The sequence below is a fragment of the Salvelinus alpinus genome, chromosome 24, assembly GCF_045679555.1.
Source record: "Salvelinus alpinus chromosome 24, SLU_Salpinus.1, whole genome shotgun sequence".
NCBI classification, from domain to species: domain Eukaryota; kingdom Metazoa; phylum Chordata; class Actinopteri; order Salmoniformes; family Salmonidae; genus Salvelinus; species Salvelinus alpinus.
In genome coordinates this window covers 30,617,971-30,634,177 of record NC_092109.1, presented here as the reverse complement: position 1 = coordinate 30,634,177, position 16,207 = coordinate 30,617,971, and the positions used below count along the sequence as shown (strand labels likewise).

The following is a 16,207-nucleotide window of genomic DNA, read 5'->3' as shown; positions in this document are numbered from 1 at the left end:
CTCCTTAGAGAATACTCTGCCATCTCTCTCTCTCTGTTATTTTGTCCCTCCCTGATTAGCATGAGGGAGACACAGTGCATCCAAAGTGCTTACAGAGCAGCAAACAACAGCAGCAGCAGCATGAAACCAGCCTGCCGACCTTCACAACAACCGACAGCCTGCTGAGAGATACACAGACACTCTCTCTCACACACAGACACTCTCTCTCACACACACAACCCCCACACACAGACAATCACACTGCTCCAATGAGTCCCAGATATGTCGCATATCTCGATAATTCCATCTCCATCCCTTAAGTTCGGACTCTATCCAAACATTTCTCTTTCTCCATGCTGCTATTACAGCACATACTGCATCTACTGAAATGTCACATGTTCTCTCTGTACAGACAGTTTGTATTCATCGTTGGCCAATTTGTCCCAAACTATCCTCTGGAGGTTTGGCCCACTCCATCCCTCGCTCCTGTCCTGACCACCGCTACCATGGCTACAGAATACAGTAGCATCAGCCACTGGAGCCTCTGAGGCTCGGAGGAAAGCTTGTCTCCATGGTAACCTGGATGTTCATTCCGATGGTCTAAAGCTCTAGCTATATGGCATAGAACATCATAGCAAAAACACCAGAGGAGTAGAAATCCTTTCCACTACGTCTATTACGTCATCTGAAGCATCACCGGATCAATCCGCTCTTAACTCTTGACACTGACAGCTCCATTTGGGCTGTACATTGAAGCTGTCAGGCATTTCATGTACAGTTCTCTGTACTATCTAGAAATATTCCTATGGGATTCCTTTAGGATTAGCATTATTAGAAGGAACAGCTTGGAGGGGATTATTGCTTCCTATGCTGTAACTATAGGGTGAGATACAGTAATATGCTATGATGCAGAGAATATGCAATGCAATCATGAAAAGACAGAGGGAGAGAGGCACTTGAGATCAGATCAAGAAATATGCTCATTGTCTGTGTCATCTTACATCTATCTATATTGTCGCCATTTAGCAGACGCTCTTATCCAGAGTGACTTACACGAGCAATTAGGGGTAATTTCCTTGCAATGCAACACATTGACAGATTTTTCCCCCTTATTTGGCTTGGGGATTCAGACCAGCGACCTTTCGGTTACTGGCCCAACGCTCTTAACTGCTAGGCTACCTGCTGCTCTACATCTCTAATCTAGAGTAGAAGTCTTCCTTCCATCTCCATTTAGTGCGTGATCATCTATCTGTATGGTGATGAGGCATTAAGCAGAGACACACAGTTTTACTAACGGAGCAGAGGACGCCTGAGGGATGATGTCATCTTCACCTGGACATAAGCCAGAAACCCCATTTCAATTCCTTGTTGGCTACTGTACCACACGCATTCTGTCCTCTCTCTATTTCTCTCTCTCTCTCTTCATTCACTTACCTAAAGACAGAACATCTGTCCCAACATAAAAGTTGAACTTCTCTCTGCAGCCCCCCCCCCCCCCCTCCCTCCCATACGCCCGAACAGACTCATTAATGCAGCTTGTTAGGCTCTTAATTAATTGCTGTTGGAAAGAGAGAGGAGAAAGAGAGAGAGAGGAAAGAGAGAGAGAAAGAGAGGAATGCGAGAGAGGAGAAAGAAAGAGAGAGAGGAGAGAGAGAGAGGAGAGGAGAAAGAGGAGAGAGAGGAGACAGAGAGAGAGAGGAAACAGAGAGAGGAAACAGAGAGAGAAAGAGAGGAATGCGAGAGAGGAGAAAGAAAGAGAGAGAGGAGAGAGAGAGGAGACAGAGGAGACAGAGAGAGGAGAGAGAGAGAGGAAAGATAGAGAGGAAACAGAGAGAGAAAGAGAGGAATGCGAGAGAGGAGAAAGAAGGAGAGAGAAGAGAGAGAGAGGGCGAGAGAGAGGAGAGAGAGTGAGAAACAGAGAGAGAGAGTGAGAGAGAGAGAGGAAAGAGAGGAAAGAGAGAGGGTGAGAGAGAGGCGAGAGTAGAAAGAGAGGAAAGAGAGAGGAGAGAGAGAGAGAGAGAGAGAGAGAGAGAGAGAGAGAGAGAGAGAGAGAGAGAGAGAGAGAGAGAGGAGGGCAGCAATGACAATAACCAGGAAGGCTCATATCTCATAGCAGACAGATACATTGAGAACATATTGGAGTGTAGGTGTTATAAAGCCTCTCCCTTATCTCTGTTCCAGGTTCACAACCTCAAAACCAAGCAGCTAAACCACTCAAAACCTGCATCTCTTCTGCACTACTTAAAATTCTAGCAGTAAATTGCAGGCCACACAAACTATAAGCTAAAGACCACTCAAATGCAGTACTAAGTTACTTTATAGGCTAATCAAACCATTTGGACAGATCTGGGCCGGATTAAAAAAACAACTTTATAACTCAAAAAGGATCTGTATTCCTACTGCAGGGATTTCATCCCAGGGTCGGCCTACATCTCTCCTCCTGCCTTGAGTCTGTGTCACCTTCTGTTACTGTATGGCTGCACAGAGCCGCTAACGCCTTTAACTGGGCCAAACACGTCGAGCTACTATCTGACGTGTCAAAAGTATCCTATATATCCAGGCTGAGGAACATACCTTGTGCAGTTAGTACACAACCCCCAATACACACAGTCCTCCTGCAGGGGTTTGATAGGTGACTCCCTCCCTGTTCTTTGTCAGGAAGTGGGAGGCTGGATTTAGGGAATTTAACAGTCACCCACATATATTGTTACGCCACCTACTCAGCTCTTCCATTGTCTTTCTTTTCCAGGCCGCCCCCAAACCTTCACTGTTAAAACATAAACTCCTGATATAACCTGTCATCCCTTGTCCAATATCAAACTCCTGATATAACCTGTCATCCCTTGTCCAATATCAAACTCCTGATATAACCTGTCATCCCTTGTCCAATATCAAACTCCTATTATAACCTGTCATCCCTTGTCCAATATCAAACTCCTGATATAACCTGTCATCCCTCGTCCAATATCAAACTCCTGATATTACCTGTCATCCCTTGTCCAATATCAAACTCCTGATATAACCTTCATCCCTTGTCCAATATCAAACTCCTGATATAACCTTCATCCCTTGTCCAATATCAAACTCCTGAGTCTTGACCTTTAGCCACGAACTGGAACCTCTGGCTCAAAAGCTCACAGCCCAGAATACTGATCCTGACACTAATTCTTAAATAAACATCTTACTTAAAGCAGTCATTTAAACCCAAGCTTTATCCCCAACCCTGATCACCACTGTTCTCTAACAGTCGAACGTTTCACTTCTGGCCCCGTCTTTCCCCACAGGAGGGCATGCTGAGATCCAATCCAGCACCCTCCACTGTCCAGCACTCTGTATGCTGACAGGGTCCTAACAAGAAGCAGTAATCACCAGAGGACAAGGGGTGAAGGCAAACGACAAAAACACTGAGACTGGGAGCCCTGAGAGAGGAAGGGGAGCCTCGCCCCACAGAGAGGACTGACTGTGGAGGACAGATAAGGGGTTGGAGGAGTGTGATGTGATTGCTTGATTTCTAGACTCACAATACCCTGGAGCCATTACAAAGAAGAGAGATAGACAGACAGAGACAGAGAAAGAGAGAGACAGAAAGACAGAACAAGAGGGAGAAAAGTGAGAGAGAGAAAAGAGAGAAAGAGAGAGATTGAGAGAGATAAACATAGCGGTTGAGTGAATATGTGTTTTGTTAGTTTGTATATCTGATTGAGCGGATGTGTGTGTTTGCAAGGCTACATTTTGCTGTGTGTATTGTTGACGTATACACCTGCTATAGAGTAGGAGGAGGAAGTATGGAGTCAGTGTGCAGGTTTAGGTGATGATGTGAAAGACAGTGTTACGTCAATCAGTCTGCTGCAGTGGCAAAGGTTAAAGGTAGTTCACCTGCAAACAGCTAAAAATAACCCCACAAGCTCCCTACCTCCCTAGAGTTGAAATGTTTTAACATCAAATTAGAACCAGGCCTCAGAGAGTGCTGAAATATGAATACACAGCTAGCCTAAATATGCTGACCAGCAGGCTTTTACCAGGCCTCAACAGGGGAGCAGAGAGAGAGAGAGAGAGAGAGAGAGAGAGAGAGAGAGAGAGAGAGAGAGAGAGAGAGAGAGAGAGAGAGAGAGAGAGAGAGAGAGAGAGAGAGAGAGAGAGAGAGAGAGAGAGAGAGAGAGAGAGAGAGAGAGAGAGAGAGAGAGAGAGAGAGTGAGTGAGTGAGTGAGTGAGTGAGTGAGTGAGTGAGACAGAGAGTGAGAGAAAGCTTGGAGGAAAGGTAGAATCAACGGAGTGGTACTTTGTGTGTGTTCATTAAGAAAGCGATCGACGGCTGCTACCCTTTAAACAAAACATTCCTATTATTTCTGCTCTGTCTCTCCACAGATTGATCATCGCTCACTTGAGGATCAGGATGCACTAGAGAGCATGTCTATACTTGTAGGGGAGACTAGAAAGCTCCCTTCTAAAACCCTAGAAATACAGTTGAAGTCGGAAGTTTACATATACCTTAGCCAAATACATTTAAACTCAGTTTTTCACAATTACTGACATTTATCCTTGTAAACAATCCCTGTCTTAGGTAATTTAGGATCACCACTTTATTTTAAGAATGTGAAATGTCAGAATAATAGTAGAGAGAATGATTTATTTCAGCTTTTATTTCTTTCATCACATTCCCAGTGGGGCAGAAGTTTACATACACTCAATTAGTATTTGGTAGCATTGCCTTTAAATTGTTTAACTTGGGTCAAACGCTTCAGATAGCCTTCCACAAGCTTCCCACAATAAGGTGGGTGGATTTTGGCCCATTCCTCCTGACAGAGCTGGTGTAACTGAGTCAGGTTTGTAGGCCTCCTTGCTCGCACACGCTTTTTCAGTTCTGCCCACACATTCTCTATAGGATTGAGGTCAGGGCTTTGTGATGGCCACTCCAATACCTTGACTTTGTTGTCCTTAAGCCATTTTGCCACAACTTTGGAAGTATGCTTGGGGTCATTGTCCATTTGGAAGACGCAAGCTTTAACTTCCTGACTGATGTCTTGAGATGTTTCTTCAATATATCCACATAATTTTACTACCTCATGATGCCATCTATTTTGTAAAGTGCAACAGTCCCTCCTGCAGCAAAGCACCCCCACAACATGATGCTGCCACCCCCGTATGTCATGGTTGGGATGGTGTTCTTCGGCTTGCAAGCCTCCCCCTTTTCCTCCAAACATAACGATGGTCATTTTGGCCAAACAGATCTATTTTTGTTTCATTAGACCAGAGGACATCTCTCCAAAAACTACGATCTTTGTCCCCATGTGCAGTTGCAAACCGTAGTCTGGCTTTTTTATATCAGTTTTGGAGCAGTGGCTTCTTCCTTGCTGAGCGGCCTTTCAGGTTATGTCAATACAAGACTCGTTTTACTGTGGATATAGATACATTTGTACCTGTTTCCTCCAGCATCTTCACAAGGTCCTTTGCTGTTGTTCTGGGATTGATTTGTACTTTTCGCACCAAAGTATGTTCATCTCTAGGAGACAGAACGCGTCTCCTTCCTGAGCGGTATGACGGCTGCGTGGTCCCATGTTTATACTTGTGTACTATTGTTTGTACAGATGAACATGGTACCTTCAGGCATTTGGAAATTGCTCCCAAGGATGAACCAGATTTTTTTTCTGAGGTCTTGGCTGATTTCTTTTGATTTTCCCATTATCTCAAGCAAAGAGGCACCGAGTTTGAGGGTAGGCTTTGAAATGCATCCACAGGTACACCTCCAATTGAATCAAATTATGTCAATTAGCCTATCAGAAGCTTTTAAAGCCATGACATCATTTTCTGGAATTTTCCAAGCTGTTTAAAGGCACAGTCAACTTAGTGTATGTAAACTTCTGACCCACTGGAATTGTGACACAGTGAATTATAAGTGAAATAATCTGTTTGTAAACAATTGTTGGAAAAATGACTTGTGTCATGCACAAAGTAGATGTCCTAACCGACTTGCCAAAACTATAGTTTGTTAACAAGACATTTGTGGAATGGTTGAAAAATTTGTTTTAATGACTCCAAGCTAAGTGTTTGTAACTTCCAACTTCAACTGTATGTCAATGCACAACCCCAACGCAGCAGTGGGAAAAAGCTATTTTTTAGTCAAGCAAAATTAGGGAACAATGCTGTTATATCAGCAGATATGGTCTTCAAGACTACAGAGAGATTTTAGAAGAAAATGAATATGTATCACTTCAAATGATAATGTACCTATAATAATGATCTTACAGGCTAACTCGGGTAATACCTCTAGTCTGTCAGATTATTTCATTAACTAAAATCCTAACATATGTTTAGTAGGATAGCTGTATGTTGTAGCTGTGGTATAATCAATGTGGCTCTACATAAGCCAACAGCTAAGCAGTGTCACAATAATGTGCTCCAACACCCTCAACACTTTATCAAGCAAACAGAACGCAACTTTCTAATGGCTTCAGTCAGTCAAGACAAAATGAACCACAATTAACCTAAAAGCTATGCCAACACGCTCCACTTACCCACACCAACACGCTCCACTTACCCACACCAACACGCTCCACTTACACACACAACACGCTCCACTTACCTACACCAACACGCTCCACTTACCCACACCAACACGCTCCACTTACCCACACCAACACGCTCCACTTACCCACACCAACACGCTCCACTTACCCACACAACACGCTCCACTTACCTACACCAACACGCTCCACTTACCCACACCAACACGCTCCACTTACCCACACCAACACGCTCCACTTACCCACACCAACACGCTCCACTTACCCACACCAACACGCTCCACTTACCCACACCAACACGCTCCACTTACCCACACCAACACGCTCCACTTACCCACACCAACACGCTCCACTTACCCACACCAACACGCTCCACTTACCCACACCAACACGCTCCACTTACCCACACCAACACGCTCCACTTACCCACACCAACACGCTCCACTTACCCACACCAACACGCTCCACTTACCCACACCAACACGCTCCACTTACCCGCACCAACACGCTCCACTTACCCGCACCAACACGCTCCACTTACCTACACCAACACGCTCCACTTACCCACACCGACACGCTCCACTTACCCACACCGACACGCTCCACTTACCCACACCAACACGCTCCACTTACCCACACCAACACACTCCACTTACCCACACCAACACGCTCCACTTACCCACACCAACACGCTCCACTTACCCACACCAACACGCTCCACTTACCCACACCGACACGCTCCACTTACCCACACCGACACGCTCCACTTACCCGCACCGACACGCTCCACTTACCCACACCGACACGCTCCACTTACCCACACCGACACGCTCCACTTACCCACACCGACACGCTCCACTTACCCACACCAACACGCTCCACTTACCCACACCAACACACTCCACTTACCCACACCAACACGCTCCACTTACCCACACCAACACGCTCCACTTACCCACACCAACACGCTCCACTTACCCACACCAACACGCTCCACTTACCCACACCAACACGCTCCACTTACCCGCACCAACACGCTCCACTTACCCGCACCAACACGCTCCACTTACCCGCACCAACATGCTCCACTTACCCACACCAACACGCTCCACTTACCCACACCAACACGCTCCACTCACCCACACAAACCTTCTGACTCACCTACACCAACACGCTCCACTTACCCACACCAACACGCTCCACTTACCCACACCAACACGCTCCACTTACCCACACCAACACGCTCCACTTACCCACACCAACACGCTCCACTTACCCGCACCAACACGCTCCACTTACCCGCACCAACACGCTCCACTTACCCGCACCAACACGCTCCACTTACCCGCACCAACACGCTCCACTTACCCACACCAACACGCTCCACTTACCCGCACCAACACGCTCCACTTACCCGCACCAACACGCTCCACTCACCCACACAAACCTTCTGACTCACCTACACAAACACGCTCCACTCACCCACACAAACCTTCTGACTCACCTACACAAACACTCTCCACTCACCCACACAAACCTTCTCACTCACCTACACAAACACGCTCCACTCACCCACACAAACCTTCTCTCTCACCTACACAAACACGCTCCACTCACCCACACAAACCTTCTTTCTCACCTACACAAACACGCTCCACTCACCCACACAACCCTTCTCACTCACCTACACAAACACGCTCCACTCACCCACACAAACCTTCTCTCTCACCTACACAAACACGCTCCACTCACCCACACAAACGTTCTCTCTCACCTACACAAACACGCTCCACTCACCCACACAAACCTTCTCTCTCACCTACACAAACACGCTCCACTCACCCACACAACCCTTCTCACTCACCTACACAAACACGCTCCACTCACCCACACAAACCTTCTCTCTCACCTACACAAACACGCTCCACTCACCCACACAAACCTTCTCTCTCACCTACACAAACACGCTCCACTCACCCACACAAACCTTCTCTCTCACCTACACAAACACGCTCCACTCACCCACACAAACCTTCTCTCTCACCTACACAAACACGCTCCACTCACCCACACAAACCTTCTCACTCACCTACACAAACACGCTCCACTTACCCACACAAACCTTCTCTCTCACCTACACAAACACGCTCCACTCACCCACACAAACCTTCTCACTCACCTACACAAACACGCTCCACTCACCCACACAACCCTTCTCACTCACCTACACAAACACGCTCCACTTACCCACACAAACCTTCTCTCTCACCTACACAAACACGCTCCACTCACCCACACAAACCTTCTCACTCACCTACACAAACACGCTCCACTTACCCACACAAACCTTCTCTCTCACCTACACAAACACGCTCCACTCACCCACACAACCCTTCTCACTCACCTACACAAACACGCTCCACTCACCCACACAAACCTTCTCTCTCACCTACACAAACACGCTCCACTCACCCACACAAACCTTCTCACTCACCTACACAAACACGCTCCACTCACCCACACAAACCTTCTCTCTCACCTACACAAACACGCTCCACTCACCCACACAAACCTTCTGACTCACCTACACACACACACTCACTCACCCACACAAACCTTCTGACTCACCTACACAAACACGCTCCACTCACCCACACAAACCTTCTGACTCACCTACACAAACACGCTCCACTCACCCACACAAACCTTCTCTCTCACCTACACCTACACACTCACTCACCCACACAAACCTCCTCACTCACCTACACAAACACACTCACTCACCCACACAAACCTCCTCACTCACCTACACAAACACACTCACTCACCCACACAAACCTTCTGACTCACCTACACAAACACACTCACTCACCCACACAAACCTCCTCACTCACCTACACAAACACACTCACCTACACAAACCCACTCACCTACACAAACCCACTCACCTACACAAACCCACTCACTCACAAACTCACTCACTTAAACAAACCCACACAAACCTTCTCTCTCACCTACACCTACACACTCACTCACCCACACAAACCTCCTCACTCACCTACACAAACACACTCACTCACCCACACAAACCTTCTGACTCACCTACACAAACACACTCACTCACCCACACAAACCTTCTGACTCACCTACACAAACACACTCACTCACCTACACAAACCCACTCACCTACACAAACCCACTCACTCACAAACTCACTCACTTAAACAAACCCACACAAACCTTCTCTCTCACCTACACCTACACACTCACTCACCCACACAAACCTCCTCACTCACCTACACAAACACACTCACTCACCCACACAAACCTTCTGACTCACCTACACAAACACACTCACTCACCCACACAAACCTTCTGACTCACCTACACAAACACACTCACTCACCTACACAAACCCACTCACCTACACAAACCCACTCACTCACAAACTCACTCACTTAAACAAACCCACACAAACCCACTCACTCACTCACTCACTCACCTACACAAACACACTCACTCACCTACACAAACACACACAAACCCACTCACCCACACAAACCTTCTGACTCACCTACACAAACACACTCACTCACCCACACAAACCTTCTGACTCACCTACACAAACACACTCACTCACCTACACAAACCCACTCACCTACACAAACCCACTCACTCACAAACTCACTCACTTAAACAAACCCACACAAACCCACTCACTCACTCACTCACTCACTCACCTACACAAACACACTCACTCACCTACACAAACACACACAAACCCACTCACTCACACAAACCCACTCAGTCACTTAAAAAACCCACTCACTCATCTACACTAGTGCTTCATATGGAAGACCATTCATATTGCAATATAAACACATGAGTATCAACAATCAGATGTTTCCATTGGAGTGTTTAAATCTTTCAGAACAGCACTGATTATACAGTCAGTCAGGCAACTAGAGATTGGTTTCTATTTCTGTAGTTGCTGTGTCTAAATGTGTACTCTGTTTAAGGGGGAAATCAGGGTAAACAGATGCTGAGAGAGAGAGAGAGAGAGAGAGAGAGAGAGAGAGAGAGAGAGAGGAGAGAGAGAGAGAGAGAGGAGAGAGAGAGAACAATAGCAGTAGAGACAGGAACAGAAAAGGCAAGTACACTCCATACTGGCCCTGACCTGAGGGCAGCACAGCTCTACCCAAAGAAGGACAGGAGGAGAGGAAGGTGGGGGGATGAGAGAGGGCAAGATAGATGTGGGGGGAAGGGAGGGAATGGCAGCAGATCCACAGACGCGTGTGCATGTTTGCGTGTGCGTGCGTGCAACGGGGATGTTACATGGGTTCATTTTGATGGGACATCATTCACACACCGTTCTTTATGAAAGCCCCTTATGCACTTCCACAGAAAATAAATAGGGTGTGTAGATGGCAGTAAAGCTGTGTGTTTGTGTTTGACAGAGAGGTAGGGAGAGATAAGGGCCAGCTACACATTATTGCACACTGAAACTGAAACTGACAAATGCTAGCATCGCATAGAAGGGACTCAGAGGATATTGAGAACTGTAACTGTATTCGAGAACTATTCTGACCCCTTCACCTTTTCCGCATTTTGTTACATTACAGACTTATTCTAAAATTGATTAGTTTTTTCCCCTCATCAATCTACACACAATACCGCATAATGACAAAGCTAAAAACATTTTTTTGACATTTTTGCAAATGTATTCAAATCAAAAAAGTATTCAGACTCTTTACTCAGTACTTTGTTAAAGCACCTTTGGCAGCGAGGGACTCAGAGGATGGTGAGAACTATAGAGACTATATACTCCCTGAAATACCAGCATACACTGACACAGTGTAGACAGAGGAGCTACAAAGGAGGATATGGTCACATGATTGGGACACAGGGTCTGTGATTCACACATATTTCTCAGGCACCAAATGTGTGTCAACAAATATCCTCATTCCGGAAATCCAAGCTTCATGTTGGTGAACCTACATTCCTGTCACCATGAGAGAAACCATCCATGCTATTAGTCCCATGAGTTCACTGAGTTGAGAAAAATCTCACTCAACAAATTCAGCTTCTTATTTCTCCTTATCTTTTCACATTCTGGGCAGAGAGTTGAAAACCCTAATGAAACTGGTTACAAAGAATGCTTTAGATGAGAGCCAGACTCCAAGTGTCAGACCAGACATGGACCAAACTAAGTATTATGAGTTCATAAAGCAGTTTATGTATGATTCTTCAGAATACACCTTCACTCAAGGTGCAACAAAGATGTAAATGGATGTCTATGTTAAACATGACAAAAAAGACGATATATTTCCATAGTAATGATCACAAATCTCAATTTTCCATTTTGATAATTTTCACATAATTTCACAAACCATTTAACCACAGACACCATACCAAATAGCAATATGACATAGCTGGTTCTGACAAATCTGTCATCAGAGGAATCAGTCAACCACCATTTTCACTTGGTGCCTACCATTATATGGTGCGGATGCTTCTTGGCTTTCCGGACGTTGTCGATGAATCGCCGACCCATTTTTTTGGCATACCACACCGAGATGAACATCCTGCCTGAGTGCTGAACACTGAGCCGCCGTGTGGAACCTAACAAACACCGTTCACCTTCAAAAATGATGGACGAGCCGGGTGAGTGGGTGGCAGAGAAAAAGAGCGCTGAAGGGGCGTTTCCTCTCCCAAAAATATGACAAATGCATAAACACTTATGACATCAAAGATGATATCAAGGCAGTCTCTGCCACATGCCTACATTTTTAGGAGTATCCGTATAGCCGGGGAATATCTCGATATAAGTGAAATATACTTTTTAAAATAACCCCATAGGCCTACTAAACATGAACATTCAACTCATGCAAAATTACTTCAACAATCGAAAGCCAAAAATCTCAACAATACCCCTGATATCAAGCATTGGGCTAGGAACGCAGATAGCTTTACATTCCAAACCAGATTGTTTTTTAAATCCGGGGTTGCCAAAATCACGGTCTGGGAACCAAAATAACTTGGGAGAGGTTGAGGAGAGTTTGTACTCCGTCGACAGCGTTCCTTCCTCTGCTGTGTAATCCAAGTGTGGAGTCGTTCGTTTGAGGAAGACGGCAGCTTGAGAGGGATTGTAGCCTACCTGCCTGTCTAATAATTAGCCTACTTCTCAAATAACAAGAATAGTGCTATTTGGAACAGCTGTCAATTGAAATATGGACTAAAAATAAATAGCTCAGCCTACGAATAGTCTACGACAGGGCTACTTATTTTCCATTCACGTCACACTGAATATGGTTGCATCTAATTTGGGAAAACAAGCTCTAAACACATTAGTCCCTGCATATCTAAAATGTGTTCCGTTATTCTATATTCTGAGGAGCGCGACCGTTCTCTCCGTTCGAGCTCCATCCTCTGTTTTACAACAGCCCGCTGTAGTCTCTCTCTCTCTCTGAGCGAATATCTTGTGCCCCCCACACTGTACTGTGCTCATAGATGCAGTTTATGCTGCGGCGGCTGCTGTGCCCCTCCCACCCCAGGGGAAGGAAAAGGGGAAGTTTGATGGCAATTATGATGGCGGGGGAGGGGTGTTGATGGTGTTAATGGTGTTTGTTTGTGTTTAAAGAGGGTAGAGTGGTGTTTATGTTTGAAGAGGGAGTGGTGTTTGTGTTTAAAGAGGGTAGAGTGGTGTTTATGTTTGAAGAGGGAGTGGTGTTTGTGTTTAAAGAGGGTAGAGTGGTGTTTATGTTTGAAGAGGGAGTGGTGTTTGTGTTTAAAGAGGGTAGAGTGGTGTTTATGTTTGAAGAGGGAGTGGTGTTTGTGTTTAAAGAGGGTAGAGTGGTGTTTATGTTTGAAGAGGGAGTGGTGTTTGTGTTTAAAGAGGGTAGAGTGGTGTTTATGTTTGAAGAGGGAGTGGTGTTTGTGTTTAAAGAGGGTAGAGTGGTGTTTGTGTTTAAAGAGGGTAGAGTGGTGTTTATGTTTGAAGAGGGAGTGGTGACTAAGCTTTGGAACAAGGGGTAATAAACATAAACCTATATTGACATTGTAATCTAAAGTTAAACACACTGCAATATGTGCTTGGTCATACATATTTCATATCCCTGTAGTCAGTTCAAACTATAATCTCTGCACCACTCATCAATTAAACAGCATAGCAGCAACCCACTGTATCAGCCTAGCAGTTTACACAGTGTTCCACCAACGCAGCACAGTAGCTTGCACTTCCAATGCCAATCAGCTGCGCAGTCATTACTGTGTTGGCCACATGCTGCCGACATGCAGTATTCCAATGAGCTATTCCTCTCTGGCAGGCAACACTTTCTTTCTGCCACCAGGCAGCCCTAGTCTCTCTGTCTGTCTCTCTGTCTGTCTACGGGTCAGTCTGTCAGTCAGTCTGTCTGAGCTGTGCTTGACAGTGCTCCACTGCTCCAGGCTTTCCCAATAGGACCCCACTCTACAGGGATGCCACTTCACTAGAGCAGCGCTGGGAACAGAGAGGAACAGAGAGCACATATTTAATGTTTAATTCAATATTCTGTTTGTTTCTCTTCCCCTCTCTGTACCCCCCTCTCTCTCTCTCTCTCTCCGCTGTTGTCTGTCTGTGTCCATCCCTTCTCTCCTCTCCACCAGCTCTCCAACCCACTCTGCTACAGCCAATGAAGTCAGCACCATGGACAGCAACACAGACAGCGATGGAGCACTAAGAGAGAGACGGAGAGACAGAGGTAGAGATCCCCAAAGAGAAAGAGAGAGGGAGGGGTGCCTGAGTGAGAGATGCAGTGGGAAACACTGTGTAATGTCTGGGTCTGGCAATCATCCTATTGCTGTGTCTCTAGCGGCAAGAGTCAGCCAATTACGTTGCTCCTTGGTGGCAAACTGCTCAAACTTGGAGGAAGTGGAGAATGTCAAGAGACTATACCACCATCTTCTCTTTTATGATCTCTCTCTTTATCATTCTCTCTGTCACTCAGTCACGTGCACGCACACACACACACACACCACACACACACACACACACACACACACACACACACACACACACACACACACACACACACACACACACACACACACACACACACACACACACACACACACACACACACACACACACAGGAGTTATGTAAGGACATGCAGAGCTGACAACCTCATTTTGGTAAATAAGATTTCTCTCCCCCTTCCCTACCCTTACCTAATTTTGTCTCACTTCTGAGTGCAGGGCCCACTCTACTCTCACTCCCTCCCTCCCTCTCTTCTATCTAATGCTGACGATTTTCTCTTCTTCTAGCTTGCATCGTCTTTCTCTTCCTCTGCTCTCCTCTCCCCTTCCCAGTAGACTTAAGCTTCTCCTGCACAGTAATTACATTGGAGCTGCAGGGACATCTTTAAACATTTATTAAAGAAAAGTAAGGAAGACAAAGAAAATGAAGATACCAGTCAGATACAGAGATGAATGCAGAGAGAGAGAGGGAGCAAGGGGAAGAGAGAGGAAGGGAGAAGGGGCGATGCAGGGACCTGGGGAATACGTTAGAGGAAAATGGTAATTGAATTCCTGCATTAAAAAATGACTGGGTTACTTGACTGTAACCCAAACATGGCAGTAAATATGAAGGAGGTCAACAGACTCTCATAGTATACAGTATGTGGAGGGAGGGAGAGAGGGAGGAGTTAGAGGAGAGGGAGAGAGGGAGGAGTTGGATGAGAGGGAGGAGATGGATGAGAGGGAGAGAGGGAGGAGATGGATGAGTTGGATGAGAGGGAGAGAGGGAGGAGATGGATGAGTTGGATGAGAGGGAGAGAGGGAGGATGCTGAGTATCAAATAAATATTTATGCGTCACATGCTTCGTAAACAACAGGTATGGACTAACAGTGAAATGCTTACTTACGGGCCCTTCCCAACAATGCAGAGAGAAAGAAAATAGAGAAATAATAGAAAGTAAAACATGTAATAGAAGTAATAATAAATACATAATGAGTAATGATAACATGGCTATATACACAGGGTATCAGTACCGAGTCAATGTGCAGGGGTACGAGGTAATTCAGGTAGATATGTACATATAACTAGGAATAAAGTGATAGACAGTAAACAGTAGCAGCAGCGTATGTGATGAGACAAAAAAGTTAGTGCAAAAAGGGTCAGAGAAGGGGGGGAGGGGGGCAGATTGATAGCATAGTGTAGCGAGAATAGTAGGCTAATGTGCAGTGGATAGGGGGAGTAGGATTGGGTAAAAGGGTTCAATGTAATCATGCATGAGAAGGGGTGATTGGGATCAGAGTGGTGATAAAACTAAAACACAGTAAAGGATTGGCGCGGACAGCCTGTCAGTCTAAAGCCTGTCGTAATGTCCTATCATAGACAGGTCTTTAAGGGCTGACCTCAGTGTCAATGCACTGTCGTCACCATAAAGAGCTCATTTAAGACATTCTTAAGGACTCCAAGCCAAAGCTCTGTGACGCTGGTGCTGTCATCTCCATAACTGAGGAGGTTTAAGCCTGCAGGGCCACCTCCTGTCACCATGCCAACCCACTGCAGTGCTTCCTGAGGCCATCAGGAGGCCATAAACCAGTGGTCATCAAGACAGTGGTCTCCAAGGCATTCCTATCTGATCACCAAACATTTCTGTAAAAAATGATAAAGCCTTCCTTTCCTAGTTTTTTTATTCATTTCACTTTGTTGGCAGTAGGTGCA

The 16,207-nt window shown here is 45.9% G+C and overlaps 1 protein-coding gene across 8 annotated transcripts in view; it reads right to left on the bottom strand.

The window, feature by feature from the left end:
- LOC139552578 (disks large homolog 4-like) overlaps window positions 1-16,207 on the bottom strand; it is a 139,881-nt gene that overhangs the window by 28,859 nt on the left and 94,815 nt on the right. The window contains exons 1-2 of one of the 8 annotated variants that reach the window (XM_071364449.1): window positions 12,432-12,959; window positions 11,995-12,140 (exon numbers count right to left, since the gene is read on the bottom strand). The exons of 6 other annotated variants lie outside the window; for them this stretch is intronic. In XM_071364449.1, coding sequence (XP_071220550.1) covers window positions 11,995-12,140; window positions 12,432-12,447 — 162 coding nt within the window. In that variant the 5' untranslated portion in view covers window positions 12,448-12,959. Of the gene's footprint in view, window positions 1-11,994; window positions 12,141-12,431; window positions 12,960-16,207 lie in introns of those variants that run through there. One more of the 8 variants, XM_071364450.1, reaches the window with a different exon arrangement.